The sequence below is a fragment of the Pteropus alecto genome, unplaced genomic scaffold (genome assembly GCF_000325575.1).
Source record: "Pteropus alecto unplaced genomic scaffold, ASM32557v1 scaffold134, whole genome shotgun sequence".
In the NCBI taxonomy this organism is placed as follows: domain Eukaryota; kingdom Metazoa; phylum Chordata; class Mammalia; order Chiroptera; family Pteropodidae; genus Pteropus; species Pteropus alecto.
In genome coordinates, this window is record NW_006436283.1 from 11497895 (window position 1) to 11517457 (window position 19563).

Here is a 19563-nt window from a genome sequence, read left to right on the forward strand (position 1 = left end):
CTCTCTCTGTCTCTGTCTCTCTGTCTCTCTGTCTCTCTCTCTCTCTCTCTCTCTCTCTCTCTCTAATTGTTAAAACAAGTGACCCTTTTTTACCCCAAAAACCTTCAAAGAGATATTTAGAGAATGACATATGATACAAAAAACTGGCTTTTCCAAAAAGCTCCAAAGGACCCCCCTTATAGGCCAAGTAACCTTGAGAGAAAAGGCTTGTCAGTGCCGGCTGGAGACGCCTGGCCACTCCTGGATGACCAGGCATGAATGACCCTTTGCCTGGAAGACCATAGGTCCATCTCAGGAACATTTTTAAAACTGAGCTTCATAATGGAAACGCTGACACAACCTGCTATCAGCAGCCACGATATTAAACAGGCACAGAGCCAGCGGCAATGGCTGGGAGCCAGGGAGGGGAGATTAGCATCACAAGTAAGAGATTTTAGGCTCTGGGCCAGGAGAGTTTTTTTCTTTTCATTAAAAAATCATAAAAAGGGAGAAAGACAGAAAAAAGGAGGAAAGATGCAAAAGAATTCTTGTTTAGCAATCCTCCTTCAGATTGTTCTGGAATATCCAGGTAGGCGTAGAAACAAATCATTATCTGTCTGAAAACCTGGCACTTGTTTGATGTTAAATGGTCTCTGCAAAAACCCTTCCAACCATCCCTACTCTGCTGTCCTTGGTTGGCGCATGTGTGGAATGGGCACATTATCTCCCCAGAGGGAAAATAATGATGAGCAAGGCCCATTTTTCCACTTAGAGTTGGGGGAAACATTTGGGGTGTCACCTCCTTGCCCTACAGAGCTCGGAGGAAGAAATGTGCAGTGGCTGGAAGGTGGTGGTGCCCAACCCCTAGAATGATGGTGCATCGCTTCGGGGACCAGGAAGATCTCTTACCAGCTGCTCTCTTTAGATTTGGGGAGATGTTTAAGGGTGTTTCCTGATGCAGCAGAACCACGTAGCATTTTCCAGGAGAACTCTGGGAGAGCTCACCCCCTATTTCAGGGCATGGGGGCACTGACTGCCGAGAGCCCAACCACCTTGGGGGACACAAGGTTCTCTGTTGCAAGTAACTCTCAACACCAGATGATGCACCCAGTTTTCCTGCTCAGGAGTTGCTTCTGGCATTTTAGCTGCTTTCTCCAAAGCAGCAAACGATTTCTTGTGACCTTCTTTTAAATTTTTTATTTTAAAAAATTTCAAAACTATAAAGAGGTTGCAAAAATTATACAGCGATTCTAGATTCACGACCTATTAACCTTTTTCTACCTCTGCTTTCTCTCTCTCTCTCTCCCTCTCTCTCGCTCTCTCTCTCTCTTTCTCTCTCTCCATAAATATTAACCTATTATTTTTTCCCAGAACCTTTTGAGAGTAAGTGGCAGATGTCATGACCCTCTTCACCCTTAAACACAATGCACTTGTCCTAAGAACAAGGACTTTCCCTTACGCAACCATAGTGCAATGACTAAGTTCTAGAAATTTAACGTTGATACAATGCTGTTATCTGATATAGTCATGTTTACATTTTGCCGATTGTCCCAATAGTGACTTTTATAGTGAACGACAATAAAAAAAAAACCCTTCATGGTTCATGTCCCAGTACAGATGTACGCATTGCATTTAGTTGTCAATTTCTTTGGGTTCCTTTAATCTGGAGCAATGGCTCAGCTTTGCCTCATGACACTGACATTTTAGAAAGCACAGGCCATGTTTTGGGATGTCCTTCATTCTTGGGTTTTCCTCTTGGTGTTCTCATGATTAGATTCGGACTGTGCCTCTCTGGCAGAAATTCTATATTAGCGATATGGGGTCTTTGTGGACTTTCAAAATGTCCTCTACCCAACATGTGTGGCTTCCCTCTGTTTTATTTTATGGCTCTTGGGAAAACTTTGACCTCCTTCAGTTTTCCACGCTGTGTTCATCACAGAGCTGGTATTGGGGACCCAGCCGAGGCTCACGTGACATGTTCTTCTAGTGGGCTCCTCCTAACCTGGCCTCTAATTTCTGCAAACTGCTCACGAAACCTTCACAGGGTAATTCAGAGCAGAACTGGGTCCATCGGGTTAGGGAAAAGAGGCCGGATTCCCTGCTCCCACATGTCTCTTGTACCCAGGTTGCCGAGCTTTGGGAATTCCTTTTGGGTAGTTTTACCTCCTAAATATCACATCCACCCTATCTTCTCCATTTCAACAACCGTTGCTCTGGTTAAGGTCCTTATGTCTTTTCTAGAACTCTCTCTCATTGAACCCATCTCTCGCAGAGCTGCCTGAGTGGATCCGTCTAGACCCGAAATCTCACAATTTCACAGCAGCTTCCTTTGCCAGGATGAAATTCCACCTGGCCACTGCTTTTCCTCTGCAGTTTCTTGATTCCCTGTTCTCTGCCTTATGTGTATATTCCCCAAAATATCAGATGTCTGTAGGATCTTTAGCATCACCATCGCCTGGGACCTTATTAGAATCTCAGGACCTACTTTGGACCCACTGAACCACAACTTGCATTTTAGTAAGTTTCCCCAGGTGTTTTGTGTGCCCATTAAAATGCAGGAAGTGCTACTCAGAACATGCTGGAAGGGCATATTCTGTGCAAGGATCTTAAGTTGCCACTCAGGCTCTTGTTGTCGTTGGTATTAAGGCATGATTCTCAAAACTATGTTTTGATCCAAGGGATTCAGCCCCTAAAATCAAACTTTGCAACAATTTTTCCTAATTTGTAGAAAGAAAGAAATTTAGTGAATGGACTTTCTCAAGTTTTCTTTTTTCTCACACAAATTTTTTCCAAACTTTGACATCTGCTACTACTCGTTGGCTAACTGGATGTTAGCTGGCAGCCAACAGAGTGAATCAACCACTAGCAAACAAATGCTCACGTTAAAACTCAAAAGTTAATGATATTTAGCCCAATAGTTCAATGACAGCCAAAAAAAAAAGAAAAAAGAAAAAGAAATTAAAATTTTTAAAAAATTAAGTGTCAAGCTTCGGTTATATACAAAATGTTACAAGACTGCGGGATGCGGTGATGAATGAGATACATCAATTGTATAGTGTATCCCCCCACACACACCCCTGAGGCCACATTGCTTATAGTGCTGGGGCACTTAGTGGGACCTTGGCGATGACCGCCTTTTACTAGAGTCCTTGGAAGGCTACTAGTCTAGATTTGTAGAATCGCGTGAAATGAAAGACATTTGCTGTCACCTGTCAAGTTTATTTCATCTTCCAGGTTCAGGAAGCCCTCCAAACCAGTGCAACCAGGGCATCCGCTCTAGATTCTCCAGTTTGATACACAAATATATTTTAAAACAAAAAGTCACAGTGGATCTGTTGCCACTTGCTAGCTTGGGCTTTAGGAGGGGAGATTTCAAAAGCCTGGAGCTGAAAGATAATTGTTCAGCCTTTCCTTGAGTGCTAATGATTTATGACCCTCTAATTTAACAAAAGTAGCAACAGCTGAGACCAACCATTCCCTAGAGGCAGTGTTCCCCTGGAGAAGCCATCAAGGAGACATGCATTGGGATCTCTGAGAGCCCAGGAATTTAACTGTAACCAAACGTTACTCCCCAAAATGAGTTCATATTCACTATATATAGTTGCTTTACTAAAAGAAAGGCTTGGCAGAGGCCGTGACCTTCAAATATGAGTTGTTGTGACCCAGGCAGATAGTGTGGGGAAGAGCCCTCAGAGCAGAGGAGGAACAAGGGCCAGAGCAGGGAAGGTGAGAGCGAGTTGTTAGGAAGCTTGATGCTCTGAGGGGTGAGTGGGGCATGCTTGGATCAAGGAAGAGAGAAAGGAGGGCATCCTAGACGGTGCAGGTTGACAGGTGGAGGCAAGTGTGCAAATTCCATATGTTGGTGGAGCATTTTGGAGTTTTCATGGCACCTTCACACCCATTATCTCACCTGGCCCTGATTGGCCAGGACAGAGATGATGAAACGGAGGCTTAGACGAATTGCTAGGGCTTCGTAACTCCTAAGTCATGGAGCCAGGACTAGAACCAAATATTTTGACTCTTGGGCTGTGCTCTTTCCATAAACTGACATGTTATGAGGATGAAGAAACTGTTGCAGCATACTGGGAAGAAAACTTCATGAGTGGGCGTGGGGATGGATGGATGGATGGATGGATGGATGGATGGATGGATGGATGCAGTATGGAAACCAGAGTCTCAAGAGAAAGGGAAGTTAGGGGTCCTGCATTTGTCCGAGTAAGACAGAGAATAGATGATCTGTAAGAGTCTAGGATGACACCCAAGTTTCTACCTTGGATGATTAAAGGTCCACAAGAGGAGGAGCCAGCTCAAACCTCACAACCAAAGAGGTGGGAGTGGAGATGATGAATGTAGTTTTTAATATGTTAATTTTGAGTAAAACCAGAGATTGGCATCCAATAGGCAGTTGCTATCAAAAGGCTTGGAATTCAGGAAAAGTCTCTGGGATATACAGGTGGTTTGTTAGATCATTAACATTCAAAGATTAACATTTGTTACAGGTATTCACTGTCATATTCTAAACTACATGAAAAACGAGAAAAGACAGGCAGGTGAGGAAAGAAAGGTCTTAAACCTTGAATAGTGGAAAGACAGGTTCGTTTATGTTACAGCCATATTATAAAATGAGAATCAGACCTTAAAAAACTAGTGCTGGCCTTATGGTGATTTCCCCTCCTTAATGAGACTAGCATCTGATATCAAATGGGGCCCTTACCATGGCCAGGTCAAAATAAAATGAGCTTTATCTGCTTTATGTCATTGAGACGTCACTACTACCCATTAGAGGGAGGAAGTGATACTACTCTTTACAGATGAGAAAAGTGAGGTCCAGCTGTCCCGGTGGCATGCCCAGGTCACCCAGCTGAGAGGCAGAACACAGTCTCAAACTCAGGTCTGCCGCCTCGAATCTAGGCTCATCACTACCATGCTATATTTTCTATACGTTAAAATAACATGACGTACAGGCCAAGTCGATCCACAGTCGTGTATTTGAGAGCTGGTCCGGCCAGGTAGGAATGACGCAGCAGGTCCTCCGCAATGGGGGAAAACGGAAAGGATGTTCCCTTTCAGGGGCCTCTGGCCTGGTTATGCCACCGCCTTGGGACGAGCTCAGGAAGCCAGCCCCCTCTCATCTGCTGGCCCACGTCTGTCTTAACCCATGCCTGCATACCTCCAGAAGGAACTTTCCACTCAACTGCCTGGGGCAGGTCTGTGGAAGGCAGCCAGGAGGCCCTGCAAGTTCCCGGATTACCTTGGGAGGCATTAGAACCAATCCATGCAGAAGGGAGAACCAAACCATATACAACCTACCAAGGAAATGTAACAATCTGTTCCTTCATTTTGTTTTTGTTTTTTTTCTGATAGTCGATGCATTCTTTTGTGAGTCTTAAGTGGTTTGGGGCTGGTCCCTGTCCCATTGTTTTGCCTAGAGAGGAATGCCAAGAATGAGCTGGAAGGAGCCGCAAGGCCCCTGAGTACCTCAGGATGCTTGTTTGGGGAACGGGCCTCTAGAGAGCGTAGCTGCTGGCAGCCTTCCTGTCACTCTCCTGTCTTTCGGCCTCCCCACCGTGCAGGCCTCAGCAAGCCGGCCATCTCTGTACTCAGGATTTTATTCTCTTCCCTCCAGATTGAGTTAGTGGCTTCTCAGGGAAAAAGCAAGTACCAGTGATTTTTCTGTGTCAGGAACTCTGCCTCTTCGTGCAAAGGATTCATTGTTTAGTCTCAAAAAAAAGGTTTGAGGAAGGACAGGAGATCGGTCACCGTGACATGGCAAACCCCAAACACCGAAGCCACTGAAGGCTGTCCCACAGCAAGCCTGTGAACGCTGCCAGCTTAAATATCGACCCGTCACCTTGAGAAGAGCCGCAGTTCTAGTCCCAGAGACCACCTGTGAATTGAAATAAGAAGCCGGGAGAAATTGAAACTATTTTAAGCTCAGCTTCTGAGACTTCTATCAGGAAGCATTATTGATCGTCCTGCAGGAGACTTACAGTGTCTCAGGTGCTGGTATCCATCCCCACGTGCCCGTGTGGAGGGTGGGCCTGATCTCCTGATACTGTCTACGTGTCCAAAGGGGCTGTGGCCTAGAGAGAGAATTCAGATTGAAGCGGCTCTGTGCTGAAATTAGACCAAGCTTATGAAAAGAGCCTTGTCACAGCTGCCCTGGGAACCATAATTAAGAAGTATTTTGGGGCCATAAAAGCCTTTTTAGTAAATGAATTGAGTCATAGCGTTTGTGATCCTTCTGCATTGCTTTAATGTACTTTTCTTAATTAGTTGCCACGACCTGGAGCACCTTATTAGCATACGGTTTCTCCAATCAGAACTGTTTTCTCATCAGTCACCATGTCCCTTTGATTACTGCCTCTCGAACCTTCTTCCTCACCTTTCATCTCACCCAGACGAGCCAGGGTTCTCCATTGTTCCCTGCCTTGACTTCAGGTCACAGCTCGAAATGGTTCTCAACCCACCACTGGTTTGCTGGAGCTCTTTCCAGATGTCAGCTTTGGAAGAGAAAGAAATCTCTCTTCCCTTAGAGAGACCATCCTGTGACTTCATACTCACTTCGCTGTGCTCCTTACCCTGAGGTCTCTGTCCTGCCACTTTCCCAGGCACGCTGCCCTCCTCCTTTCTGTTGCTGTCATTCCCCAGGTGCATTTATCAACAGCTTTTGATTTGGAACTTCACCGATGAGCGATGCCCTAGGTTAGCCCTGGCCTTCCGTCTCTTCTGTACTGCTGTCGTGAGGCTTCTGTCTGTTGTTTTCGAATTTTCTACAACCTTTGAGCCGAGGGGGGGAAGGAAAAGGACAAATCTCCGCCATTGGCCCATTTTAAAGAAAAAAATAATCCATGACACTTGTTGAAGAGCAGGACTTCTTTCAGGGGGGACTACATGAGGTTTTGTAGTAGGGGAGAGAGATTGGGCTCAATTCTAAGACCGTTCCTGACACCATGAATGCCCCAGGGTTTTAATCAGCTCCCTCGAGGTGGCTCGAGATGCGGCATTCTTTTCTACTCACGCTTCCTGGCCTCCCAAGGATGCGTTGGCATCCGTGCTCCACGGCCAAGGTGGGAGTGGTTCTCGCTCAGCTGGGAGCTCTACATCCCTCTTGGAAGTCCTGGCCGTCCCCAAGCGTGTGCCAGCTTCCCTCGGTCACTGTCTGTAGCAGCCTGTCGGTAACACGCACAATACCCACAAACGATGCTGAGGGAAGCCACCTCACTTCCCTCGTCGTCATCTCTGATCTAAACTGTCCCCACCACCCAGAGCTCCAGGCTTCCTCAGGGAGCTTTACCTGTCCCCATCTCCATCCTCTCCTAACCAGCAGCACCTCCCCAGTGCCTGCCCTCTGAGACATGTAGGCCTGTTGGGTCTACCCGGGTATTCTACCCGGCTTATGAACAGTTCGCCTCCCACTCCCTACACCCTTTCTCCTCACTGAGGTGTCCTCACATCATCAGCTCCCACCTCCGAGAGCTTTACCCCTTCCTCACACACTCTGCCGCCTTCCGGGATCCCTTAGCGAGAACACCTGGAAGTTTACCCGAAGCCCAAAGACGGCTTTCTGAAGAGAGGGCTCCCTCTCTTCCTCCCATTGTCCATTTTGAGCCCTTTTAAACGCAAACCAAATACAGAAAGGTGAGTGAACTGTCAATCAAAGGAGAGAGGGCAGCGTAAGAAAACAGAACAGCACAATAAAGTTCCACCGAGATCCACAGGGGCTCTGTTGGAGCTCCTCTGCCCCTCTCCACCTGCCAGCAACCCTGAGCAGGTGTCATCACCACCTCACTGGGGACGGAGCTTTGTCTTATGCTCTGTGAGGAAACCTTTGCCTTCTCTTTCCTTTGCGACTCGCGGGGCCTTTGACAAAACCATTTTCCCTTTGTCGAGTTTCCCCCTTGCTGAATTCAGACTGGAGTACTCTTGCCTGAAGCACGCCTTTTAGTACTTAATACTTCAGAAACATATAGATTGTATGTTATGTGATGTCGTCGGTTAAATCTTGCATTGAATCTGGTCTTCTCTACAAAACCGTAAACCTCTTTAAGAGTGGACCGTATCACACATTTTTAGAGGTACAGCGTTGAATGCATAGTAGGTGCTTGATAAATACCTGCTGATTCGTTGATTGCTGTGTGCCTAGTCTCTTCTCTCCAGCGTACTGTCTCAAGTCATTCCACCTTCAGAGCAAACAACAGTTGCCCAACTCGCGATTCTGACGGGGTAAAACAGAAGCAGAAACATTTTGAAAGGAACCAAAGGAGGCCTTTTTTAAAAAAAATCTCTGTCTTAATGGCAATGTAAAGACAAGTTGCACACTCTTGGAATGGATCAGAGAGTGTACATATTTATGAAACTGTCACAGTTGTATTATCAGGGCATGAAAATGTTCTTGGTGAGGATACCAGTAGAGATGGGATCATAAAATGACGGTTTTCCTTGTCAATGACTTGGGTTTTTTTTTTTCTTTTTTTTTTTACCCGCCGTAAGTGTTTTTCAGTCCCTACCCACTAGGTGTGCTATTGCTAGAAATAATCAATAAAACATAAACCAACCCTAGCCCCATGTGCCTAATATATTAACCAGAAGACAGCATCCCCAGCCTCCACCAAACCCATGGCCACTTTAAAAATCCAGAGCATTAAAATGAAAACATTGTTAACAATTCTGCTTCCAGTGCGCCTTCTTGCTAAACCTGTTCTTTGTTGGTATGTCTTAGTCAGTTGCTTCCCCGGAGCCCTCTGAAGTGCAGCAAAATAAAGTGAGAAAACAGTGGCTTTAGCTGAGATCCTTTGTCCCTTTAATCGTCCCTGAAGCATAAAACAAGATGACTGGTAGATTTTTCTCAAAATCCCTACTAATCAACTACCTCTACCTTGCATCCTTGGTAACTTGGGCAGACAGCAGGAAGATAAAATCCACACAGCTACAAAGCTTGAATTTTTTTTTCCTCAATTTTTTTTAAATAATAGACTTTATTCTTTAGAGCGGTTTTAGGTTTACAGAGAAATTGTACAGAAAATAGAGAGAGCTCCCATCCAAACTTGGATCTTAAACCACAGGAGTTACCATTATAGAGAAAGGAGCCACAGAATCCATGATTCCCAGGATTGTGGATTTCCGAAAGCTGCTGTGCACAGTGCCGTCCCTCAGTGGGCTGTAACAGGAGGGGTCACAAGGTCTAGAAAGACATCTCTGTTCAAGGAAGAAGTCTAGTGCATCGTTAAAACACAGTCCATAATTATCAACGTGCCCTTCTCTTCTCAGTTATGACCTCATGACTCAGCATTTGCCTGTATTCAATATGGGGCATCTCCTTTTCTCCATCCCACCCACCCTCATGTGTACCCTCTGGAAAAACCTTTTTTAAGAATGGAGTTATAATGGCTACATAATAGTTCATCAGGTGGCTTTATCATAATTTCCTTGGCCATTCTTCTGTATTGAGATATTTAAGCTGTTCATGCTCGCTCGCTCGCTCTCTCTCTCGCTCTCTCTCTCACTCGCTCTCTCTCTCTTGCTCTCTCTCTCTCACCATTACAACAATGTTGCAATGAAAATCATCGTCCATAAAGCTTTCCCTTTATTTAAGATTCTTAAGATAAATTCTCAAAACTTAAGCTTACTTGGTCAAAATATAAAGATTTTAAAGATGCTTGATACTTAATGTTCATAATGCTTTACAAAAAAAGGGGAAATTACTCCCATTTTATTTTGGAATCTATAAGATAGCATTTACTCGGGAAGTTTGCCTTCTCGTTGTAATATTGCTTACTCAGTTCATAGTAAAAGGAGTTTGTTTATTGAATTTTATCGCCTGGTGGGGACTGGAGGTGGAGGTTAGGAGAGTCAACCAGATTGGAACTAAAATCCACTGCAGATGATCGTGGGTGGGCATGTCGCTGATAAATAAGCAAAGATGGGAACGTTATTATAGGGGATATAGGGAAAGTATCAAGGTTAACTCCCAAACCCAACTCCCGTCTCAGAAGAAGACAGATTCTGCCTCCGATGCTCCCAAGGGCAGAGGTGCATAGCATCTGTGTCAGGTGTGATCCTGGCAGAGCTTTGACTTAATGTATCAACAAGACACATCTTGTCCTAAAGCTATCTCAGAAGATCTCTTACTCTGCCTCAAGGAGTTGGTGTTTGGACCAGAGTCCTGGCAGCTGCTGTTGCTACCACCGAGGAAACCCAAATGAATACTTACCCTTGCTGTTTTCCTTTGGGGCCTGGCTAAGCCTCTGACTGTTTGTAAGAGTGTCGGCTTAATGCTGGATCATGCCCTAAACCGAGCATGAAGATTAGCCTGTTTCACCCCCAGCCGTGGCCTCTGATTCCACTACATCGTGACCTCCACCACTTCCTGTTGCCCTGTTGCAGCCTCTGTGTGCACCACCCAAGTCTGCAGGCTGCGGGGTGAAGGGGCAGAGAAGGACTGAGCCAAAGAGCGAGACTTGGGAGACTGACACGACCCAGCTGTCAGTCAACATCGCAGACGTTTTAACCAGAAGAAATGTCAGTGGTCATCTCGGTCTCACGGGCCACAGATCTCTTTGATGATAAGGTGAGAGTGGTCACTCTCTCCAGAAAAATGTACCTCCCCAAATTTGGGGTAAAATTCCAAGACATTTCCCAACTCCCTGATATCCATCCATCTGGACTAAGCCTTTTATTTTGCAAATGCGACCCAAAGAAGATGCAGGACCTGTCCAGAGTTACACAGAGGAGATAACTGAATTCAAACTCGGATCTGATTCTCGGTGTAGGACCTGTCAGCCAGTACCCTGACGTCTCATTCTACATCGAGTTCTATATTAGGAGCTATGGAAAGTTAGGGTGCTTACAACCAAGGAAATAGACCTCAGGCTCATGAAAGGAAACTAAGGTCAATTAGTAAGCAATATTCCTGCCATAGATTCCTCTTTGGAAAGTAGATGCTAATGCCTTCCGTTAATTCAGCAGGCACTTATTGAGCACCTAAGAGCATCTCCTAAAATCTCTAATCACTGGGAGATTAATTATTTATCGGAAGTCACTACTCTTTGTAATCTCAAGCGTGAAGAGGATGTTGAGGTCCTCAAAGTGATTACTTGGGGCTTTGTTCAGCTGATGGGAACCCCGCCCTGTAATGTTTACTGCAAAGGTGCTTGGTATTTCATGAACTTCGATGCAAGAATTAAGTGTCACATTAATGGAGACCAGAATCTGAACTGAAGGGTAGTAACTGTGTAACTTCTACTGCAGCCTCAGCTGTTCAAAAGCTCCACGTCTTTTGGGAGTTCCCAGTAACAGCTACTCAGGACATAGATTTTGTAAGTAGCAGGAAGAGAACCAGATTCCAATTTCATCTTTCTAGAAAGAAGCAGGAAGCATTTTTGATGTTTATTTTCTCGGTTGAGTGCCAAGAGGTGGCCTTTGATCACGGGAGGAGCCCAGTGGTGAAGCCTGTAGACTGACTTGGATCTGAGCTTTTCTACTGGCTAGCTTTGTGACCTCAGGCAAAGCTCTTTCTTCCTTGAGCCTTGGTTTTATCATCTGAAAATGAGGAATAATAATACTCTCTTCATAAAGAGTATCTAAGGCTGAGGGAGTTACCCAAGGATAAACAAACTTGGAAGGGGCCCCTCTCACAGCCGGGGCTCAGACTTGGAGAAATCATGGCTGTAGCCCTTGGGATGGCGGAGAAGTTCGCTGGGTTGCCTGGACCAGAGCTGGTGCGCAGTGCTGGGCAGCAGAAAACAGCCCTCCGGGCACAGGTGAGATGAGACTGGTGGCAGGTGTGTAGAATCAGAGCCCCACTGTCAAGGCAAGGCCTGGCTCACGTGCATCAAAGCCTGCATCAGTGGCAGCTGGGACAGCACCACTGAGCATCTCCATTGACATAGTCTGCGACAGAAGTAAAATCCAGACCCAAAGAGAACCCCCTTCTTCTTGCAGGGTCCCCGTAGTACATGGCTTACTGTGCTCGCTATGAAGGAGAGGTGCTTACGAGGTCCCGTCCACTATCTCAGAGCAGAGACAACAGGGTGGCTTCGAAGCTGAGAGGCAATAATATGACTACTGATGATCAAAAATGTCTCAATTAAAGTAGGAAAAGCGACATCATCTGTCCTTAACTCCCTTAACCCTTGTTTATTTCCTCATCTTTACTCATAAATTTTTCCAAGAGTAAATGTCAAATCTCTCATTTCCCTCTGGGGTGTTCCATTCTGTTTTGTTTTCTTAATGAGGCATGCGTCTTTCTTCTCTTGGCGCCCTCTTCAAAAAGATTCATACATAAAAGAGAGAGAAAAACACACACACACACAACCTGAGACCGAGTATTTCATTTCAAAGCAATCCACCTGTCCCTCCCAAACACTTTCATGCGTGTTCCATAGTACTTGAATTCAAGTGGCAGTGGGAAGAATCAGAGCTGATCCAAGAACCAATCTTTCTCCATCTTGAAGGAAAATGCAGTGGCCACCTCGGATCAGACTGGGATTTAATTTCCTTGGACAAATCTGAAGAGTCCAGTCCCCAACCATTTCAGAAAAAATTAAGCGACAAACAGCAGACTTGGAGGATAATTACCAGCACCAATATTATTCAGAAAGCGTTTGGGAAGGGCTGATAGTTTCCGCCTGAGAATCAAACCAAGGAGCATGTAGCAAGTAAAGAGCCTTGCTGTCACTGTTCTGTGAGAGAGCGCATTATTAATAGGCACCAGATTTGTGTCAAGACAATGATCCTAGGCACCAACCACCGTGTTCTTCCAAAGTATTTCATTCCCTTCTGAAGAGTCAGATTTAATTAGTGTTAACAGATGATTCCCCTGCTGGAATTAGCTAAACAGTGACATGGGTATATAGTTAAAACTTCCTCCAAGGATGAAGTGGTTTTGCAAACTTAATCTGTTTACCATCCTTCAAAAGGGCTGGGAAGATCATTCCTTTAAACCAGAAAAATAGCAACTGGAAAAACTAGAGGAACGCAGTCTTTCCACCAAAATTTATATCTGTATATGTGTCTGTCTTACACATTTCTTTGCAAGTGATGGATGTTCTGGGCCTAAGTAGACTGGCAGGAAGCCATCTCAGTATCGTTTCAAGTTCTTACCCCTGAGTGTACCAATGAAATCATGCTCTTAAATGATCGAGAATAATACTGTGTTTATTCCTGGGAATTGGGATTGTGGACAATCTTTATGTTCTTCTGTTTATCTGTTTTTACTATGGTGAGCAAGTATTATTTGTGAAATTAAATATATACGAAAATTTTAGTGGGGGGAAAAACACATTTTTTTCTTCTCTAAATCTCGGGCTGTATTTCTGCTTTATGCCTCATATCTAGTCAGACCTTTTTTAGTCTCTTCACCTCCTCTGTTCGGATTAACTGCCAAAAGTCAGCAGACATCATTTTTAGAAGAGACTTTTGGAAGAGATTTATTTCTTCATTCTCGAATCTCTGAAAACAGCCTTTTCCTTCTACCACTCACCAAGCAGTGATCGATGCTACACTTGCCTCTGATGTGACAAAATGTTGTGAGCAGGCGGAAAGCACTAGCCAGGGACGCCGGGCCATGTGAAGATGCTCTGTGTGGTGTTATTCTGCCGCGGGCACAGTTGTGCCAACCTGTGGACTCCTTGAGGATATCACCTAGTGCCACTAACCTTTGATATGTTGCCCTGCTCTTTCAGATTTTTGACAATGAAGCCAAAGACCTAGAGAGAGAAGTTTGCTTTATTGATATTGCCTGCGATGAAATTCCAGAACGTTACTACAAAGAATCTGAGGTAAGCAATAGATGGGATGACGTGTGAAAGAGGTTTATTCATTCATTCAACAAATATTTTTACGTCCATCCTAACCTGGGAGACTTCCATCTGTCTTTGTGTTGATTCAGTTTGGTTTCACATCGTGCTGGATTCTTAATTGCCTGTCTCAAAATTAAGTCCCTGTTCCTTAGGGCCCACCATTGGCCCCAGCCACCACTCAGTTTAAACTGAGTCTTCGTATCTCCCCAACTCTGCCATCATTCTGGGCAGCAGAAGAGACACAAGGCTGAATTATCCAACATACTGGTCTCCCACAAAACAGCAGCCACCTCTGGCTTCCTGCTCTCCCAGCCTTCTGCACAGCCTGTCTGTCTGCATGCTTCCCGAGGGCAGGGGCTGTGGTGTTTTTTTGTTTGTTTGTTTGTTTGTTTTTCTTTGGGGTCCAACACAAAGAAAATGCTCAGTCAGTCCACTCAGTGAATATTGAAAACTTGGGTGGCTCATCCTGGCACCAACCTTTTTCTGAAAGCCAGAGGCACCTTCATAGGGCTTCTTTTTCCACCTTGACTGAGAATAAATTTAAGAGAATATCTGTGGCTTCCATCCTACCAGAATCCCTTGTTTGCCTCAGTCTGACCTTTTCACTTTACTGTTGGTGCGAGTCATCATTTATATCCCATTAGTACTGTATTAATGGCTGCTGACGGAACTTGGGTGATCCCCTTGTAAATAATGTCCCAGCCTTGCAAGGACAGCAGATGCACAGCTATTTTTGTTGTTTAGCAACATGCGGCCAATCACAGTATGTTTGGGCTCAGGACCTAGACTCATCCTTGAGCCATAACGCATGGACCTTGAAACTCTCCTCTCAGATTCATTAAAGCCGATGTAAGACACGATAAATAAACCCATTAAAAATAAATTCCACTGTGGCATCAACTGAGCTCCCGAAGTGCTTCAGGTTTTTTTGCCTCCATATATTGGGATTCGTTTGGATGTGAGTTGAACCTGATCTTAGCTGAGCCGCTTAAATTGCAGGCAGGTTGCTCTGCAGCTGCTGCCCCTTCTAAGACCGGAAGAGGCTGATGTGAATCACTCTCGGTTCGACTCAAAGGCCGAGTGTTTTAGTACCACCAGTTTACACTACACCCTGCAGCCAGCCACACTCAGGAGTTTTCAGAAACTGCGTAACTGTGGACTTGCTAAATAGAGATAGAAACCTGGCCGCCCCTTGTCTCATTCTGTGGAGGAAACACTTCTGTGGTTTCGTATCGAGTCCACCCATTCTGATGGGGCTTCAGCGATGTGTGGAGCATCGTGCTGCTGGTCCGTGACTTCCGTGGCATCTTGGGCCTGGGGGTGAGGGGCCATCCTTCCTGGACATCCCGACCGATTTGGGAAATCGGGCCTTCCAGGAAGGCAGTGTCACCAGAAAACTTTGAACTAGTTTTAGCTCTTCCTCTTAGATTGCTTTGGGGGTGGCCCTGCCTGTGACTCAGGGAGTTCCCACCTGATTCTGTGGAACATCTTAGGACAAATATGGAATACTAATGATGAAATCAGCAAGTGTCATTTCTAGTCAGCGGTGCCTGACTCATTTTTCTGTGCTTCGTGCTCCCAAGAACTGCCATTGGAAAGCTTCTTTACAATTACACGGACATTCTTCATGCTTTAGTAGTCATTTATTTCTCTGGATCATAAAGTATTCTTTTCTGGATGCAGTTTGACCAAGGAAATGAGAGGTAAATAGTCATTCATCCAATAAATATTTACCGAGTATATCACATACAGCATTAAAATGGATCATAGCAATGGGCAGAAGAGACGCTGAGGGTCCCTTCCCTCAGGACACTTCTGGTCTAGCGTGGGCACCAAACAAGAAAGAAATAATCACACGAGAACATATGGAGGTAAAAGTCACAAGTGCCGTACGGAAGCCCCCAGCGAGAGACCGTGACAGGGAAACTGAATGGAAAAGGATGGGATCAGAAAAGATGTTCTAGAAGAAGTGACATGCTGAGACCCAGCGGATGAAAAGAGGTGGGGGCCAGTGCCCCAGGTGGAGGTAACAGCATGTGTGGGAGCCCCAGGCGACACATATGAGGAAGCAGAAGCAGGCCAGCATGGCGGTGACAGTGCAAACGAAAGGAAGAATAGCACAAAGGGAGGTCGCAAAGGCCGTGTTAAGATACTGAGACTTTATTCAGGTGCAGTAGAGTGACTTTTAAGTAACTAAATCTTATGATCTGATTTGTGCTTTTACGAGATCGCTCTGGATGGAGAATGGCCTGGAAGGGAGCAGAGTGAAAGTCAGGAAACCGCTGACGTCACTGGAATGATCTACATTATTGGTTGTTTAAGGTGTGTGGCGGCTTGAACTGGAGGGCTGGGAGCACGTGGTCTTGAGGTCTGTTTTGAAGACAGAATTGCCAGGGATTAGTCATGGACTGGACACGAAGATGAGAGAAAAGAAAGAGTTAAGATGACCTAAGATTTATGGCTTGGACAATAAGATAGGTGGGGTGAGAAGCGAAACGGATTTCTGGAGAAAGATAGATGGATTCTGTGAGGCCAATGAGACATCTAGAACAAACAGCAGTGAGTCTGGAGCTTAGATGAGAGATCTGGGCTCAAGACAAATTTGAGAGTGTTTGGCAAATAGAAGATATTTAAAATCCTGGGGACGGATGAGAGGGAGAAAGCATAAAATGTAATGGGAAACGGGATCAGGTCCAAGTGTTGAGGGATGGCAGCACTTGGAGATCAGGGAGAGGACAGGGAGGCCCCAGAGATGCGGCCAGGGAGTTAGAAGGAAAACACGGAGCGTGCACCAAGGAACACAGGTTTCCAGCTGTGCGATGGAAAACTGCCCTCCAGAAAAAGGGTTCTCAGCAGGTGCGATCTTGCCCCACAGGGATGCTGACAATGTCTGGAAACATTTTTTGGTTGTCACAACTTGGAGGTGCTGCCAGCAGCTAGTGCTTAGAGACCAGGGATGCTGCTAACCGTCCTGTAATGCACAGAACAGCCCCAGAGCGAAGCATTGTCTGGCCCTAAATGTCAGTAGTGCCCAGGCTGGGAAACCCTGCCCTAGAGGAAAGGTCATTGGAGACAAATGGAACTCTGGATTCAGGTCTCACACTCAGAGCCACCCCTCCTATTAAAATACTTAATGGATAAGGAAGAAAGAGGCCCTGGAGTGCCCAGCCCTGTGCACTCTTTGTCAGGTTCTGCTCCCCAGTGGACCGCCGACCTGCGTTACCGAGAGAATTCTTCCTCACTAGCCCTGCAGTTAGACCACAAAGGAAAAGACATAATTGGGAGCCTGCAATGAAATCTTAGGAAGAGTGTGCTCCGTGGGACTCCCTTGTGACCCCAACCTCTCTGTCGTTCGAATTCCAGAATCCAGACTGCAGTGTGAACCCACCAGAAGGGAGAGAAGTCAGTTTCCAATACTGTGTGGGTTGAGCGTCATTAGCCAGGGGCTTAGGATAAGGGGAACGACCGATTCAGAAGGCAGACCATTTCCAAATAAATTGCTACTTGGCACACTGTAAATAATTAACATTCCACCCCCACCCCCAACCCGCCCCCACCACTAGAATTTCCTTCTGCAATGAAACCTGACCTTGCCATTTTCTGCTCAAAACCCCTCACTGGCTGGGAGGAAGCCCAGTCCCTTAGCATGGCACTCTGCCTTCTCCACTCCACCATCCTCCGCATCCCTGTGCCATTCAGCTGGGGAGCGTCCAGTCATTCCTCTCTAGAGGTCAGCTCAAACATGACCTCTCCTGTGCTTGCCTGGGCAGTCTGCTCCCCAACCTGTGTCCACGGAGTTCTGGTCAGTGGCTTCTAGCTCATGCTAACTCATGCTAGCTCGTATTATAACAAGAGCTGTCTTCTTTATCACCATACCTCAGCAGCTAGTACAGCACCAGCACTTAGCAGATGCTCACGAAACAGTTGTTTTTGCAAATGAGTAAGAAAGCCAGGGGCTTTGTTTTTCCCCCACCCAGCAGCCACAATTTCAGAGCAATGCCATCGGAGAAAATGGATTGGTTGCCATTAAACTAACAGTTGTGAATTAGAGTTCCTTTTTTTTTTTTTATCCAAAGCACACAGCTTTATGGGCTTTTTTCTTCCCATCTATCTTCATAAGTCGACTATGTCAGCATCATAAATATAAACACGTTTTCTGTGGAGAAAGCTGAAGTGCTAGCAGGCTGAATCTGTTCTGAGATCTTTGATGCTCATGAATTCGGACAAGGGTTATCTGGGTCACTCCTCCCCACCCAGTTCCCGTCACACACTGTGTCATCCGGGCCAGACGAGGGGATTAAAGCACCTTCTTTTCGTTTTCCATTTCTCCTTGGAAACCTGTGAGCCACACAGTCAAGAATGCCTCTCTTCTTTGGTCACTGGAGCTGGAAATTTTCCACTGGGTGGCCTCTGCCTGATGGCCCATGTGCCACCCCTAACCAGGGGCACAGAAGGACGCTGGAGACTTGGGATCAGCTGTTCTCCTTACTCTCTTTTGCGGTGCTGCTGGTTCCAGTCCACACCCAGGGCCTTGGCTTCAGCTCCCCAGAGCCTCTTAGTCTCCAGTTCTGTTTTCTCGTATCCACGGTAGGACTCTGCAGGGCAGCACTAAATCGTCAAAAAGAAAATTCGGTGTGTTTTCTTAGACCCAAAGAGCACCTTCCTCAGTCTCAACACAGTCCCACCAAGGTCCTGTCCCACATCAGTCATAAGGCTCTTTGAACTGAGCCACATTAGCGCCAAAGCATCAGATAGGAGATGGAGCCAGAATCTGAGCAGATCGTCCTCGTTATGTAGTTAATACACGGGTTGTTGCCTCAACCAAGATTTCTATCCTGATACTTTGAAGCTCTGCCAAGATTTCAAAGTGAAGATCCCAGCCCAGGAATGAGGAACTCTGTACTTTAAGTTGCAGATGCCCGCAGGGGCACGGGCAGTGAGCCTGTGCTGGGGGAGGGTGCAGGAACACATCTCAACATCCAGCCTACGGGACTAGTCCAGCCTGGACGATCTGAGAATCAGGCTTAGAGCACTCACGTTCGGAGGCCTTGCGTGTGGGCTGGTGTAAAGTCCTGTGCTCTTCCTCCTTGACTCACTGCAGTCGTTCATAAGGTTTGGCTTCCATTACAAGTGACGAGAGAAAATGGCTTCCCTATTGGCCTCCTAGCTGCTGCCACCCGAAGTTCTCCCCCAGGGACACAGGGAGGCATACGCAGCTTCTAAAATTTCAGACATGCCTTGAGTAGAGAGGGAAAAGGAAAAAAGAAATGTAATTCCCTGGTGGAGGAAGTTCAGAACTAGAGGATTTTTTTGTGTGTGCTTTGTCTTTTTTTTTTAAGTCATCGTTGATTTATGTAAAGCAGAGGGGCGTCCCTACACCAGTGATGCTCAATTAGGGGCAGTTTTTTGCCCCCCAGGGAACATCTGGCAGCATCTGGAGACATTTTTGATTGTCACCACTGGGTGGAAGATGTTTGGCATCTAGTGGGCAAAGGCCAGGGGTGCAGCTAAACATCCCACAATGCACAGGACAGCCCCCACAGACAGAATTAGCCAGCCCAAGGTGTCAGAAGTGACAAAGTCGAGAAACCCTGCTGTAGACTGATCCAAAGAAAGGAAATTTAATAAAACCTATTAGTAGCAAAACTCTTTAATGAGTTCCTTTAGTTCGCATTTGTTAAGTGCCTACTGTGTGCCAGGCTCTGTGATAGGCACTGAGGCAGCAAAGGCTAATCTCTGCTACACTTTGAACTTGATCTTCTTTCTACAGAGAAGGCAGATT

General features: G+C 45.9%; 1 protein-coding gene across 1 annotated transcript in view; it reads left to right on the forward strand.

The window, feature by feature from the left end:
* Positions 1–19563, forward strand: part of PITPNC1 (phosphatidylinositol transfer protein cytoplasmic 1) — a 208045-nt gene that overhangs the window by 157443 nt on the left and 31039 nt on the right. The window contains exon 6 of the mRNA XM_006912288.3: positions 13665–13760. Coding sequence (XP_006912350.1) covers positions 13665–13760 — 96 coding nt within the window. The remainder of the gene's footprint in view (positions 1–13664; positions 13761–19563) is intronic.